General features: G+C 32.3%; 1 protein-coding gene and 1 long non-coding RNA gene across 8 annotated transcripts; one reads left to right on the top strand and one right to left on the bottom strand.

Annotated features, from left to right (window-relative positions):
• The first annotated feature begins 5,596 nt into the window (after positions 1 to 5,596).
• Positions 5,597 to 8,500, top strand: LOC130976349 (uncharacterized). Of its 7 annotated transcripts, none has more exons than XR_009084650.1 (7): positions 5,597 to 6,050; positions 6,146 to 6,387; positions 6,488 to 6,598; positions 6,693 to 6,836; positions 6,938 to 6,994; positions 8,030 to 8,116; positions 8,255 to 8,500. It is a non-coding gene; the product is annotated as an uncharacterized LOC130976349 (long non-coding RNA). The 7 variants fall into 7 exon arrangements; XR_009084651.1 differs by having other exon boundaries at positions 6,488 to 6,610; XR_009084654.1 differs by adding an exon at positions 7,195 to 7,218 and having other exon boundaries at positions 6,146 to 6,598.
• Positions 8,501 to 12,294: 3,794 nt separating this feature from the next.
• LOC130976766 (stilbene synthase 1-like) lies at positions 12,295 to 14,346 on the bottom strand. Its single transcript, XM_057901689.1, has 2 exons — positions 14,065 to 14,346; positions 12,295 to 13,500 (listed from the first exon to the last, which is right to left on the bottom strand). Exons 1-2 carry the CDS (start codon positions 14,240 to 14,242, stop codon positions 12,509 to 12,511), a joined length of 1,170 nt encoding a protein of 389 aa, XP_057757672.1. The 5' UTR covers positions 14,243 to 14,346; the 3' UTR covers positions 12,295 to 12,508.
• Between the last annotated feature and the right edge of the window lie 1,503 nt (positions 14,347 to 15,849).

The raw sequence follows: 15,849 nt of genomic DNA, 5'->3' as shown, positions 1-15,849 counted from the left end.
ACCTTACGTGAGTAAGGGTCGATCCCACGGAGATTGACGGCTTGAAGCAAGCTATGGTCATCTTGTAAATCTCAGTCAGGCGGATTCAAATGATTATGAGGATTTGATAATTAAAAGATAAATAAAGCGGAAAATAACGTAGAGATACTTACGTAAATCATTGGTGGGAATTTCAGATAAGCATTTGGAGATGCTTTGTTGCTTCTGAACCTCTGCTTTCCTATTGTCTTCATCTAATCATGCGTCCTCCCTTCCATGGCAAGCTATATGATCCTCTCAGTGAAAATGGTCTGGCTACGGTCTCTGTACGGCTAATCAACTGTCAGATTTCTCGTCTAGGATGAAAAATACCAGGCATAGCTACTGCAGGGCTAATCATCTGTTGGTTCTCACTTTTGTCGGAATAAGATCCATTGATCCTTTTGCACACTATCACTGCGCCCAACATTCACGAATTTGAAGCTCCTCACAGTCATCCCTTCCCAGATCCTACTCGGAATACCACAGACAAGGTTTAGACTTTTCAGATCTCAGGAATGCTGTCTATTGATTCTAGCCTATACCACGAAGATCCTAATCACGGGGTCGGATGCTCTGTTGTCAGGAGAGACGATGAAAATCCGTGGATTAGAGACCCAAGAGAGTATACTCCGGCTGGCATCCAATGACTACGTTGAACATCATGTAGACCGCTTTGTGGTTGTCAGGCACGCGGATCTTGGCTAAGCGAGTATTAAAGATAGTGGGTCATTATCACGGGTCACCCCTTCAGTATGACTTAACTGAATTAAGTACAAGAGTATATCTTGGAGAAGAAGTAGGTGTGAATTGAAGGAAAAACAATAGTACTTGCATTAATCTATGAGGTGTAGAAACTCCACCGTTGGAAAATACATAAGAACAAAATGGTCTAGGCATGGCCGAATGGCCAGCCTCCAAAAAGGGTTTGAAGAACTCCCAAAAGGTCAAAGACCCCGAATACAATAGTAGAAAGTGCTATTTATACTAAACTAGTAAACTAGGTTTACAGAAAATAAGTAACTAAGTGCAGATAGTGCAGAAATCCACTTCTGGGGCCCACTTGGTGTGTGCTTGGGCTGAACTTTGAAGCTTTCATGTGCATAGGCGATCCTTGGAGTTAAACGCCAGCTTGAGTGCCAATTTGGGTGTTTAACTCCAGCTTTGGTGCCTGTTCTGGCGTTTTACACCAGAAAAATGGTCTCTAGTGGGCGTTTGGACGCCAGGTTGGGCCATCAAATCTCGGGCAAAGTATCGACTATTATACATTTATGGAAAGCCCAAGATGTCTACTTTCCAACGCAATTGAGAACACGCCAAGCAGGCTTTTGTAGCTCCAGAAAATCCACTTCGAGTGCAGGGAGGTCAGAATCCAACAGCATCTGCAGTCCTTTCTCAGCCTCTGAATCAGATTTTTACTCAGGTCCCTCAATTTCAGCCAGAAAATACCTGAAATCACGAATAAACATACAAACTCATAGTAAAGTCCAAAAATGTGAATTTGCATAAAAACTAACAAAAATATACTAAAAAGTAACTAAAACATAATAGAAACAACCTAAAAACAATGTCAAAAAGCGTATAAATTATCCGCTCATCACCTTCCTCTTCAACTTGCCTTCTAGCTCTGCCTGCAGTTCAAGCAGCTTCCTCTGGGTCTCCTCTACTTGGACTCTGTTGCCCGACAAAAGTGAATTCAGACCGAAGAGTTGACTAGGAGTCGATCCAAAACTCACACCACGTACTCTACCCGGTTTCTCTTTTCCGAAAACCTGAGCAATGGAATCATTTTGAGATAATATTCTAAAAGACTCATCATGTTGCTCAATCTCCTCAATTCTTTCATACAAACACAAATTAGAAAATACCATCATTTTGTTGATGGATCCATCTCATGTCAAGAACACGCCAAACAGGATGATTAACTATGTCACTTACATCACATTAAAAAAACACACAAATATGAATGAAAAAAAATTGGTCTCAAAAGTTATTTACATAAAACAACCAAAATAGAGCATCTGTTTCATGGGATGCCAACCACTATAAAAAGAAATAAAGGATAAGTGAAACTGAATTATTTCAAACATAACAAACAAAGAATTTTTCAAAGAAATGTGAAACTCTACTTAAGGATTGAAATCTCATACAATATAGGACATGTCTTTTTAATGCTTAACTAACAACTATCCTAGGTAGCATATATATAATTTGCAGCAATAACTAAGGAACTGTAATCCATAAATCAATGAAATCACATATGAAATTCAACCATAAGCATATCATGATGCACTCAAATTACTCCTGAGATTATTTAATCTGCACACCAAAAATAACCTCCTCTGTCTCTGTCCAAATTTGCTGTGATCTTCGTTAACTATTATCCATTCATCTAGGTTTAGAAATAACACAAACAATAAATCTCATGACATGTATAATTAAATAAGCTAGAGATATAAATCACCAAAAAACAAATGAGAGAGAACATAATTTGTTGAATCAACTAAATGAATTCTAAGATAATTAGACAACAGCAACATCTCCTTCCCCACAAGACTTTACCATATCTTAGCATTTATCCTTTAAGTGTCAACAAGCTAAGGCCCCTACCAAAACCTTGGCGTTCAATCTTCCTTTAACCATAGCTTTGAAATAATGATTCAATAAGTAATAGCAATTTAACCAAAAGAAATTCTAAAACTAAGAAAAAAAAAGCTCAAATTTTTTACATCGAGAAAGACTATCAAAGGCTTGAAAAGAGCAAAAGTGTCAACTGCATTGGAAATTTGGAATTGCATTTTTTCTCTATCAATAAAGCTTATATAAATTATAATCAACATGGTGCCAAAAGTTTATGAAATCTAAAAATTACACAAAATCAAATTTGAATGTTTGTCGATCATATATCATTTTATAAATGCCACAATAAAATTAAGAAAAGATCATATATCATTTCATATAGAAGTAAATTATTACCCTATTTGAGATCATAATTTTATCGACAAATTATAACAAGTAGTACTTACACTAATTGTTCTTGTTTCATCATTGATATAGGAGCCATATTTTTTTTGTGCACTGTGATCCATAACTCTCCTCTACCGACTCTCCCCCATTGTTGTTCTGACTGTAACAACAAATTTTTTGCCATTATTGTATTCCACAAAATCAAGGAAAATTAAATCATAGAGATAGTCCAAAGAGTGAATAAAAAGGTAAAGTACCTCTTCTTCCATCCGCCGTGCGATGCTTTTCGAACTGCCAGTGTGGGTATATAGTTGTTTTGATTGATTATTCACATTTTTTCTGCACTTCTCCTATTGGTCCATCAGACACAAAGAGCGATTAGAAACTGATTTAAAAAGACTCAATGCAACATAAATTGTATTGTTGTGTACCAATGATATACTAGATTACCTTCGTCTCAGCTTTGGTGCGATAGTCAAGGAACCATCTTCAATGCTCTCGATCAATTTTCGGCGGGCAGTGCTCAATATTTTGTTCAGTCGTGAATATTGGCTCGTAAAAAGCATTATACAACCTCAGCCTTGTTTCCTTCCAAGACTTCCCCATACTTTTCAAAATATTTTTCCTGATAGTTCCTTCGCTATCTTCATCAAAGTGAAAAATTTGCTACACAGATAATACAATTTGTCAATAATTGTAAAAATAAGTAGATTTAATTCAAAGGGGATATAAACTTTTATCTTGACACATTCATTATAAACCTTGTCCTTAGTGGTAATCTTACGCCCACTTTCCTCACATATAGGAAGTTTTTTATAGTCAGATCCCAGTAGACCAAGCACGCCATTTAACAGTCCAACTTCGTCTCCAATTGGTTGCTTTACATTGCTGAACTTGAGCATGATCTTTCTACCATTAGGCCGTTCTATAGCCTCCCTCACGCTTAATTTTGCGGGCTTGATTGTGCCGTCAGCATCTATAAGCCAAATTTAATACCTTATGTGTGTATCTGTTGTGGACATTATGCACGAAAAATAATACAAACAGATATTTCTGACGGATTTTATCCCACGGAAATACAGACGGAATTTGAGAGGATTTTTTGTCAAAAAAAAAAATGAATTAGCATAAATTACAAACGGAAAAAAAATCCATCCTCTGTCGGAAAAATTAATTTTTTTCGTGGAAAATGGTTACAGACAGATTTTCCATCTTTAATTAAACGAACAAAATGTTGCAGTTTTATTAAATTATTATAGACAGATTTTCCGTCTGTAATTTAAAATTTTTCGTCAGAAATATTAAAATAAAGTTGTGGGAATCGCGTTCTTCTCTCCGTTTCAGTTCCCACTTCCATACCTCTTCACTCATCCCTCTAAATGCTCCATCAGCGGCGCTATCAGCCTTGCACTGCCATCGCATTGAACCTCCATTGCACTGAACTTCCATCGCACCGAGGCTCTGTCGTACCCCCTCCTGGTTCTTCTCCGTCACACCCCTTCTATCGGCCTTGTTCACGTCGCTCCCTTTCGAACCCTAACGTGCATTTCTCTCTTCGATCTTGCCATTAGTGCTTGCTCTTCTCCGATCCGTGTGTTGCTGCGTTTCTCTCTTCGATCTTGCCTCAGCTATGCAGGTAACCCTAATCTTCTTTCTCTTTTATCACTATTTTCTTTCATTCAATTCCATCGCTAACTCTAATTCTATTTGCTATTCTATGATAAGAATTTGTAACAGTTACAGTTCTTTATTTTGTGTTCTTTCCCTGTTTTGCTTGAAGTTGAAAATGAAAGAATACGATCCAGGAGAGCTCTTATGTTTGCAAATTAGCTGTTGCTGCTGCAGAAAACTGAGTTTCCAAGTTGGAATGATAACATATATGCAGTGAATGAAACAAATGGATCCCTTATTTGGAAGCAGAACTTGCAAGAATTAACAGGTCTAAATGCACCTAGATTAGCAACCAATGTGAATTGGACAGTGTCAAGATCAACTCCTACAATAGTTGGTGATCCTGATTCATTGATGGTTGGAATTTATGGCCCTGCTGTAGTTATTGGTCTAAACAGAACAAATGGTAAGCTTTTGTGGTTAACCTATTTGAATCATCATCCTCTAGCACTTATCACCATGTCTGGAACATACTACAAAGGGTTAGTACATGAAGTTTTGTTCTAACCTATGTTTGCTGCTATTGTATTTTTGGATTCCATCAGTAATATTGTTTTAATAAGGTTTTGTTTAATTATTCTTGAAGTTTTTTAATTTTCTCCAATTTTCAATGAAGACCTTTATAATTTAAACATTTTTAGTTTAATTTTTGTACTGAATAAAAAGTTTTCAATAAGGTCCTTTTTATTGTGATTAAGTCCCTATCTTTGTACAATTTATTGTCTAATGTAGGAATTTAATTACAAAAATTTTAAATTAAAAGTCTAGTTGAAATAAAATTGTTTATATCCTATAAGCATTATATTAGGTATGTTTAATATGCAGATCTTTTTCTTCTTCTAGCTGTGTTTGGTGATCATAACATCGGGGTTCTGGGGAAATTATATATATATATTTTCATTTCTTAATTATGAAGGTGAACTTACCCTTTATACTGAGTTACTGACCATATGAATAGTATAGCCAAATTTTTCTTCCCATCTAGTTGACCAAATCTTAATATCTTATCACATAGGGAGTGAGAGTGAAGTAAAAAATTGGACCGCTGATTGATGCTAAAAGCCAAAATGAAAATATTTATCTGTGTTTCGCACAGCTGTATTTAACATTGATTCATCTACATAACTGTGAAGGGCGAATTTCATATTTTAATGCTTGTCATCTATGGTGATAGCAGCTAGAAGTGATAAATTGAGACATCAAGATGTCTTACAGCAGAAGGGGATCTGATCCGCCACCGCAGAGGCGGATACTGCGGACTCAGACTGCTGGGAATTTGGGGGCAGACCCAATCTTGGACAGTGAAGTGGTGCCTTCCTCACTAGTTGAGATAGCTCCCATTCTTCGTGTTGCTAATGAAGTAGAGGCTAACAACCCAAGGGTTGCTTATCTCTGTAAGTTTCTTTTGTATTGTATTTTCTTTGTATATCTACGAGTGAACTTTATTTGACATAGTGCCATTTTTTGGTTGATTCGATTTTGAATACAGGTAGATGAAGCAAATGCAAATACAGGTAGATAAAGCAAATGCCAGAGCAGTTAAAGAGCGTGAGACGCACAGAAAGCCATTGAAGAAGCACCACCAGTTATTAAGGAGACTCCTGTTCTAGTTCAAGACTCAGCAAAGATTAAAGAAGCACCACCAGGTTCTTTCTCTTTTTTTGGGTTAAATTTAATTGTGAGTAATCACTAAGCCTCACAAGTTCCACTGCATTAGAGCTCAAACTTCAGGTGATTCAGATAGAACTGTTAGATATATAATTTTGCTATACATGTTTGGTTTGTGTTGATGATCACTAATATGAATGTTAATGTTTATACTCTATACAAGGTTCAACAAAAATTGAAAGGATTCCTGAGAAAACAGATTCCAAGGATGATAACTTAGTATTTGTTGCTGGTACTACTGTTGGAGGTGGTTCAAGAACTGTTAGATACATTTGTTAGTACATTTGTTAGTACTCTTCAATTCACTTGTTCTTTAAGAATAAACTTCTTTTCTTTTACAATGCTGACTAGTGATAGTTTCATTTCAGAGAGCTTATAAAATTGGATTTAAAGTAAGAGCTAGAGTGAGGAGTGCTGAGAGAGCTGGTCTACTAATCAAGATACAGGTTCTATCTTATGAACAAGATTTGGTATCCATTAGTGCTTGATATGAAAAGGATGAACAAGATTTGGTATCCAGATTTAAACATTAAATTTGCTAATATTGATTCATGGATTTTATTCTAATAATGATAATTTTGAAATATATACTTTTCTTTTTGTTCATCATTAGGGATCTTTAATTGCAAGTACTTATCCTTTTGGTGGAGTGTCCTCCTATAAAGCAAAGGTATGATAATGGTGGAGATCACAATATATCTTCATTCCAATAATAATTATATTCAAGTAGAGAGAAGAATCTTGATCCATTTCCTATATATTCCCTATTAAGAAGCTTGCACTATTGCAACAATTATGAAATTTAATTATAAAATAATTTAACATATATTTTTTTCTTTTTCTTTTTTTATTTTTTGATTTGTGAAGTAGGCCGAAAAAATTGACACCATTTGAGTAAGTGTATCCTCCTTTATTTTACCCCTGAATTTTTGCTTAGAAAAGCTAGCAATGCAAGAAGCTAAGTTTCGAATATATTTAGAAGTAGGTAATGACCTTAATATTATCCTATTTAATTTACAATTTGCCATCCCATCACCTATCAGCTAGGCGTATTTCAATAAAATTGTAGCAAAATTAGAATATGCGTGCGGTGACCCACACAAGTTAAGTGTCAAATAATTACGAATAAAAATAATAAAAAATAATATTTACATCATTTTTTCTCATTTCTTATAAATCATATCATTTTTAATACTAAACATAACTATATAAAAAGAGGAATGTTAAACATACAAAGAGGTGATTTTAATGGCAAAATATTGCTCATTGTGATGATAAATATTTTTCTTTAGTTTGTTTATTAATGTATATCCTTGTATGATATGGAAAAAATGTTACTCACGTACTGCACAATGTGCCTCCTAACTCACACATACATGACAATATATTAATTGAATCTTTTTTAAATAATCAATTAACATTTTTGGATTAAATAAATTAAATCTCATATGTATTTAGTATTATTCTTTATAGGAATTTCTTATATTATATATATTCACATACATTTGAAAAGCAGAATATTGAAATTGAAGCTAGATTCTGTGTTCTTCCATGTATCCGAGTACAATAATCTTGACTTATATAGTCTTCTAATTGGCAGAAAAGTGATGAGTTGCACACATAAATTAAAATTAACTCATTAGTTTCTCTTCAATATTTTATTTATTTTTTTATATATATAATTCTTATATATATTCTTTTGCAGTATGCCAAGATTGATTTACCGTCACAAATATTGATGATAAGCCCAACAGATAATGTACTTTTATACGATGGAATAGTTTTTCCTGGGGTGAGTGAAATTTCAATATTGATTATATATTTCACATTGTTATTATTCTCTTTTTTTCCTTTTTTGATCTTTCTTTCAAGTAACCATACATCATTTTAAATAATTGAGCAACAGTTGCTGAAATTTCTGTTATATTAGGAGTCTAAGTGAAGTCAAGTAGTTCTAGTGCAGTTCCACTATCACCGCTATCGCCGCCACCCTCAATCTCTTCGGATGAGGACTATGATGATGATGAGGATGAAGATGACACCGAAGACTATAGCTGATAGTTTTAGTATGGTTGAATAATATACTAGGAATTATAGTTGATGATTAATACACTTTGTTTATGTTTTGAATTATATTAACTTGCTTGTTTATATTACTTTTCTTTTAGTTTGATAATACGATGAATTTGTTTATTTTTTGAAATATTATAAATATTCGAATACAAAATAGATAAAAATTTGTATTAAATTTATATTTATTTTGTAATTGAAAAAATCTAAAAAAATTCTATTTTAACTTACTGACGGATTTACAGACGAATTTTCTGTCTGTATTCAGAGTGTGAGATGATTTTTCCAAGGTTTAAATTACAGACGAAAAATTTGTCAAAAAATTTGTCTGTAATTACAGACGAAAAATTCGTCGGAAAGTTCGACGTTTTAGGAAAATGGAGGGAGAATTTACAGAGAAAAATCCGTCGGTAACTGGTAAAAATCCATTGGTAATTTTACGACGGAAAAAAATCCGTCTGTAAATAATTTCTGATGAGGCTTTTACATAGGGACAAAATCCGTCGGTAACCAAAAATCTGTCTGTAATAAAGACTAAATCTGTCTGTAAATTTGTCTATATTAATTCATTTTTTAGTTGTGTTTAACATCAAATATATATAGTCACTAAATCTGTAACGAAGCTTACCACCACCAATGTATATAACAGGGATTGGAGTTTGATTTTTATATAAAATTTTGTTTTTGTTTCAACAGTATCTTTTATCATCTATATCTATTAAAACATGTATTTTTTATTACTTTTAATATTAAATTATTCAAGATATATCTTAGTTAATTTATAAACTCTTTCACTTTAACTGGTTTCATTTTTATTAATATTATATACTTAATAAATAAAACGTTGAATTACTATTATGCCTGTTTCTCACTAGTCGCCTATATAAAAGGATAGGTGCTTCTATAAGGCAAAAATGGTTGCAACTTGCAAAAATAATAGATTGAACTGCAAGCAGAGTGTGATTTCGAAAGTAATAGCTGCGCGTGCAAATGGTCGGTTTCGTTAGAATGGATTTTATGGATAAGGAAAAGGATAGGAAAATAATTATTTGTAATCAGTTAATTTTAAACAATTACTGTAATTAATAATTATTAATTTTATATTTTTTAAAAAATAAAATTTAAATAATTACTAATTATATTACTTAGTATAAAGTCTAATTCAAAAATATTTGTTGACTTGTTGGCTAAACCCTTATTGAATGATTAGACAACTTTATATTCATGAAAATTTGGTGGATCTTTGTGGGGTGGATACCTATATCCCATCCTGGTAGATATTTCGAGGGTTTTCAGTTAATTTTTTGTCACAAATAATATCTACGGATACTAATTTTAGTAGATTCTTTTGCCATCCTAACAGAAAAATTATTACTTAAAGAAATATTGACAGTTCCTTCTTGTATCTATGTAAATGGTATTTTCTTTTTATCTATTTATGAAATTATTGGTACTAAAAATAGTTTTTTTCTACAAGATATTTTGACTACTAATTGTTTCGACTACAGAAGGAGAGACGAACAAGTTGAAATCGAAAAAAGATGGTGCAAAGAATGTCGAAGTCGAAAAGCAGTTACTTGAAGACCAAGGTCGTAAGGAAGACGTGGGATGTCAAAATTAACTTGGCAGTCAGGATTCTCTATAGTCAAGGCTGGGTCATGGCCTGAGAAAAAGGAGGAAGCGAGATCGTGGGCAAAATTCTTCATGGTCAAGTCTATTTTTATCATCTATAAATAGGAGAAGTTTACAAGAGTTCAGAGACTTCAACAAAAAACACTTCACCACACCAAACTCTGCAAAAATTTTCAGTCCCAGTGACGCAACGGAAGATCATAGAGTGCATGTGTATGTGAGTGTTAGAAGTTCATTTTTATTTTATTTTCCTTTGTTTTCTTTCTTTTCCATTTTAATTCATTTCTTTTTATTTCTTTGCTTTCAATATTTTATTGTTATTTTGCTTTCTTTCAATTTCAATTTTACACTTTCATTTATTTAAAGCTTACTTTTTTTGTACTTCCTTTTATTTGCTACAATTTGCCACCAGTATTTCGACGCAATTTGTTTTGACACCAACACTTAGTAATTCCTATGTCGAGCCCACTTTTTTTCAGAAGAGTCGTATTTATTTCTCAAACTGAAATCTTGATACAAGATTGATTCGACAGCCTGTCGAAGTTACCAAAAATCAAGTGAAATAAAAATATACTTTAATCATTTCTTATATAAGATTCAAATAATATAAATTTTAATCTACTTATCCATCAATAATTATTATAATTTTATATATGAATGGAGACAGATATATCAATTTTGCACCAATATTCTCAATGCAATTGACGGACCAAACATGGATCCCCTGACTTAATTTATTTTTGGTGAATCAGAACCCAAAACAGAACCTATAATCCTAAAACTTAGAAACAATATAGATTCAGAAGCAAAAATCCCTAATTAAAAACCCTAAAATCAAAACCCAAAACCTCCTAAATTTCACAAAACGAATTGAAAATTGATAAATACTTTCTCTGTCTTCACTAGCTATTGTTGTTCACCATCATCATCATCAGGCGCTTACCTCGCTTGTTAGGGATTGATGCTTCGCCTCATCAAAAACATTGACTCTTCAATAGATTCATCGGAGCAGCGGATCAACCTTCAAAAGGTGGTTTAGTTACTTATTCGTTAGAGTAGGAGGGGTCGCGAGAGAGCAAAGCGCGCACACACTTTTTTTGACACTGAACAGAGAGGGGGAGTTAGAGAATGAGCGAGAAGAGAGGATGGAGAATCAGATAGAGAATGCTTACCTGGTGAGTGCGATGACGAGTAGTGATGGTGAAGAAGAGATGATGAGACGAAGGTGAAAACGAAAGAAAACGGCAAAAGAACTCTCTCTTAGCTTTCTGCGAAGGAGAAGGGCACCGGTGTGAAAAGAAAATAAAATTCATTGTTATTATAGCGCGCTTATATTAGGAAACATTTATGAAGCGTACCCAAAACATAACCATTAGACTACTCTTGAAAAGCGTCTTTTTTGGTAAAAAAAAAAAAGTATATTCATAGACATTAAATTAAGGCTATGTTTTATAAGTGATTTTTTAATATTTAAAGAGACACTTTTTAAGTGATGTCATAACTATGTTTTCTATTCTTCTAAAAAAAGACCACAGAGAATAAAGCGTAGCCTATTCTATGAATAGACTACTCTTTTTAAATGTAGCTTAAAAAAAGCGTTGTTGAATGAGTAATTTTTTTGAAATGAAATAATAATACTAATAGTATAAAATATATATTTATTATTATTGTCTATTTTTCTTGATGAGTGGAGACCCTACTGAAGTTTAAGGATAGTTAAGGTGCACTATACCTTATGAAAAAAAAGTGGGTATTTACCCATAAAACACATTTCACCATTTCTTTTATATTACCACACAAACTAGCATCGTGTTTTTTTTAGAAATTAACGTCTCACATCTTTTTTCTCATATATTTAGAATACAAAAATCCTTAAAAATCAGTATATTAATTAGAATCAAAATTCTGTAAATAAAAAATAAAACTCGAACAAACTAATCTAACAAATCAAAATCAACTATCAATAAAAGATAACATGAATATACAAGAGATAACATGAGTATTCTTTTTCAATAAAATTAATTTTGTTATGTTCAATCTTGTATCAAGTGACAACATATTAAAAATTAGACAATAAAAGTAACATTATTAGATAATTATGAGAGGCATCAAACACACGATAATATAAAAACTTACAAACATAATACAACATCAAGCCTTGTACTATCATACTTAATACTTTAAACTTTATCTTAATGGAACCTCATACAAAGGTGTTTATAGTTGTTTTTAGATAAAATTACACCCCAAATATTGGTATGTGTCATGTTGCTCATCAATTGAAAAGAATTTGATATATTTTGTAATAACAATTACAAATATTGATATTGAATCTTCGCATAACGAATTAACTTTAGACATCTTTGTCTAATTTTTCACTCATCTAAGAATATGAGCCATTTAGAATCTTATTTTAGAGTAAAAGAAAATTATTAAAAAAATAACAAAATTGCATATATGCAGAGATATATAATTAAGCGCATTATATGGCCATGCTGCGGAGAACAACGGTTTCAATAGTGAGACCAGGACCAAAACCAAATAGCACACCCCAATCAAGTCCTTCTCCGGTGGTTTTAAGTCCAGCTTCAAGTGACTTCTTTCTCATCAAATCCATAATGAAGAACACACACGCACTTGACATGTTACCATAATTGCTAAGCACATCTCTAGTGGCTTTCATCTTCTCTGGCTTCAAGTTCACCTTCTGTTCAACCTGGTCTAAAATTGCGCGTCCACCAGGATGTGCAATCCAAAATATTGAGTTATAATCAGATATACCTAGTGGATCAAAAGCTTTACTGAGTGCATCATTGATGTTTTGTGAAATAATATCCGGAACACTCTTGTTAAGATAGAATGTAAGTCCAACTTCACGAAGGAGACCACCGATGGCTCCATGGCTGTTAGGGACAAGTTGTTGATCAGTTGAAACAATCTCAAAGAGAGGATTCTCAACCTCTGGAACAGGATCAGAACCAATGATAATTGCAGCAGCTCCATCGGCAAACAATGCTTGCCCTACAAGACTATCCATGTCTGTCTCACTAGGACCACGAAAAGTGACTGCAGTATTTTCAGAACAAACAATAAGCACACGGGCATCCTTGTTGTTTTCAGCCAAATCCTTAGCCAAACGAAGGACAGTGCCACCAGCGAAGCAGCCTTGGTGGTACATCATGTACCTCTTGACGCTTGGGTCCAGCCCTAAGAGTACGATGAGTTCGTAATCAACGCCAGGCAACGCAACACCGCTGGTGGTGCAGAAAATCAAATGTGTGATCTTAGACATTGGCTGACCCCATTCCTTGATGGCCTTGGTTGCAGCCTCTTTTCCAACTTTTGGTACCTCTCTGATCATCATGTCTTCCCTTGCATCCAACGATGGTGCCTTGTATGCGCACATATTGGGGTTCTCCTTCAGTATCTCTTCTGTTAAATACATATGTCTGTTCTTGATCTGTGTTCTCTCACCTGTAATAATATGTAATTCACATCTATCAATATCCTTGATGAAGTTTCAAAAATGGTAAATATATGTATTGAACAAGTTATTATTTCTAATTTTGAAAATTTAAATGGTGACCGTAAAATATGTAAATTTTTATTTGTATAAAATTTTGTTAAACTAACCCAATTTCTATAGGATATAAGTTAGTTTATATTTTTCATTGTTTTAATTATCAGTGTTTAAATCTATGAAAATATTTGACGATGGACAAAATTTTTTCTTTACGTTTACCTTGTATTTGAATAGCCAATAATTCTCATTTCTCCCTAAATCCTTTATGGTGAAATAATAAAATGATAGTTTAAAATATTATTAGAGTTTACCCAATACGTTGTACAAGTTTATTGATATTTTTAATGAAACTAATATGCATGACAATTTCACTTTTTTATCTTTACTAAAAAATTTTTTTTCACTGTTTGATATGAAATGTTATATATTGTGTATTAATTAATATAATAATAAAATAATAAATTTTACTTTGATAAATATAAAATAAAGCAAAAGTAAAAATAAAAAATACATACAAATACGTTGAAATTTCTTCTTAAGATCAGTCATGTGTTTGCTGTTGGTGACTCTAAAATAATAATCTGCATATGTACTCTGATCAACACAGTTTGGTGGATTTGCTGTGCCAATCGCCAGTACCGTTGCTGGGCCTTCTGCCCTTTGAGCCGTGCGGATCTCACTAACAGCCACCATCTTTTCCTAGCTGTGTTCTTTGGGACAACAAAGCTTAGCTACGTTCTTTGGGAGAGCAAACTTTAGCTATGTGCTTTGTATTTTGGTGAAGACTTAGGCAGGGAGAAGGGGAATATTTATATGCATGAGTAGGGGCATATGTGGAATTAAATGGGTGACAATGATTATTATTTAATTAGTTAACTTCAAAAACGAAGTATTCTGACTTCTTGGTTGTTTAATTGTTTTGCTTTGACTTTGATTGATTGTGCATGTATCATGTTACATATTCTTGGTAGTTTTACTGTTATTTAATTCATGATATTCTGTGGATGGCGGACCAGATTGGCGGCTTATTTGTTTAGAGACCTTTTCGTCTTTAGTAATTGATGTATGTGGGTCCATTTTTTTTGGTTGGTAGAATAAAGTATTTATTTCTATCCCCTTTCTCTCTCTTTCTCTCTTTCTTTTCAGTCAACTTTAATTTGGTTTGTTAGAAATATCTTACTTTTTTAAAGCTTGCATTTAACATGAAAACATTATTAAAGAATTTTTTAAAAATTTTACATAAAAAGGATAACATTTTGTGGCATTTAATGTGTAACTATTTGTTGTAAGAAATATAGAGATTTTTTATTTTTTGTAAAAAAATTCCTTTTTTTTATTTTATTCATCTAATTATATAAAAAAATCTTTTATTTAATGTGTGGCGGCTCTGGTTATTTATGTTACATATATCTAATCAAAGTTGGATAGGGTGCACTATGCTGCACAATTGTTAGGGGAAGATAAGGGTACAATGCAAGTTTGATTTGCGTTTTTATTTTTATTTTTTTTATTTTTTAAATTTTATAAAAATAATAAAAATAATAAATTTTTATTTTTTTATTTTTACTTCCTGTTTTTTTTTATAAAATTTAAAAAATAAAAAATATTAAAAAAAACAAAAAATAAAAACATAAATCAAACGCACTCTAATATTTTATATATTTGCATTCAATTACGAAGGATATGAATAGGTGCATCCAGTAGGTAGTTGGGCACACATGCTTATTATTTCCATTACATCTATCATGATACTATGGTGCCAAAACATTAGGTTGACAACAAGAGATAACATGAATTAATAATTGAGGAAGTATAGGAACTAATCGAGTATCTGTACAATGTGTATAATGGGAGTATAGGAATGTTTGATTCAGTAGGATATCAGATATTTATTATTTCTGGTACTCGGATGGTTATTTTGGATAGTATGAGTGTATTGTGTTTAAAAAATTAATAGTATTTTACTCTGAATGTTTATTTTTTAACTCATATTGGGCCAAATAAATAGCTCCTTATACACATTGACTCCCTAGCGAGATTTTTAATAATTATATTTTTGATATTTTAATTTTTTTTCAAGTAATTTTTTTTAGTGTACTTAACTTTTGCATAAATTTTTATTTACCTTATAATTTTTTTTTTATTTTTAGAATTTATTAAGGGTTGAATTTTAATTTTTTTGGACATAAAATTTTGATATCATATCTTGATACCATTTATTTTAAAAGTTTAAACTAATAAAAAAAATATATATATATATATATATATATATATATATATATATATATATATATATATAT

Source organism: Arachis stenosperma, chromosome 4, assembly GCF_014773155.1.
Source record: "Arachis stenosperma cultivar V10309 chromosome 4, arast.V10309.gnm1.PFL2, whole genome shotgun sequence".
In the NCBI taxonomy this organism is placed as follows: domain Eukaryota; kingdom Viridiplantae; phylum Streptophyta; class Magnoliopsida; order Fabales; family Fabaceae; genus Arachis; species Arachis stenosperma.
Note: the sequence above shows the minus strand (reverse complement) of the source record. Positions and strands in the feature narration are given on the sequence as shown.

Excerpts from the sequence above, each read along its gene's own strand:
- LOC130976766 (XM_057901689.1), bottom strand. The coding sequence starts at position 14,242 with ATGGTGGCTGTTAGTGAGATCCGCACGGCTCAAAGGGCAGAAGGCCCA. Across the intron at positions 13,501-14,064 it reads GAAGAAATTTCAACGTATTT|GTGAGAGAACACAGATCAAG; the intron begins GTATGTATTTTT and ends ATATTATTACAG.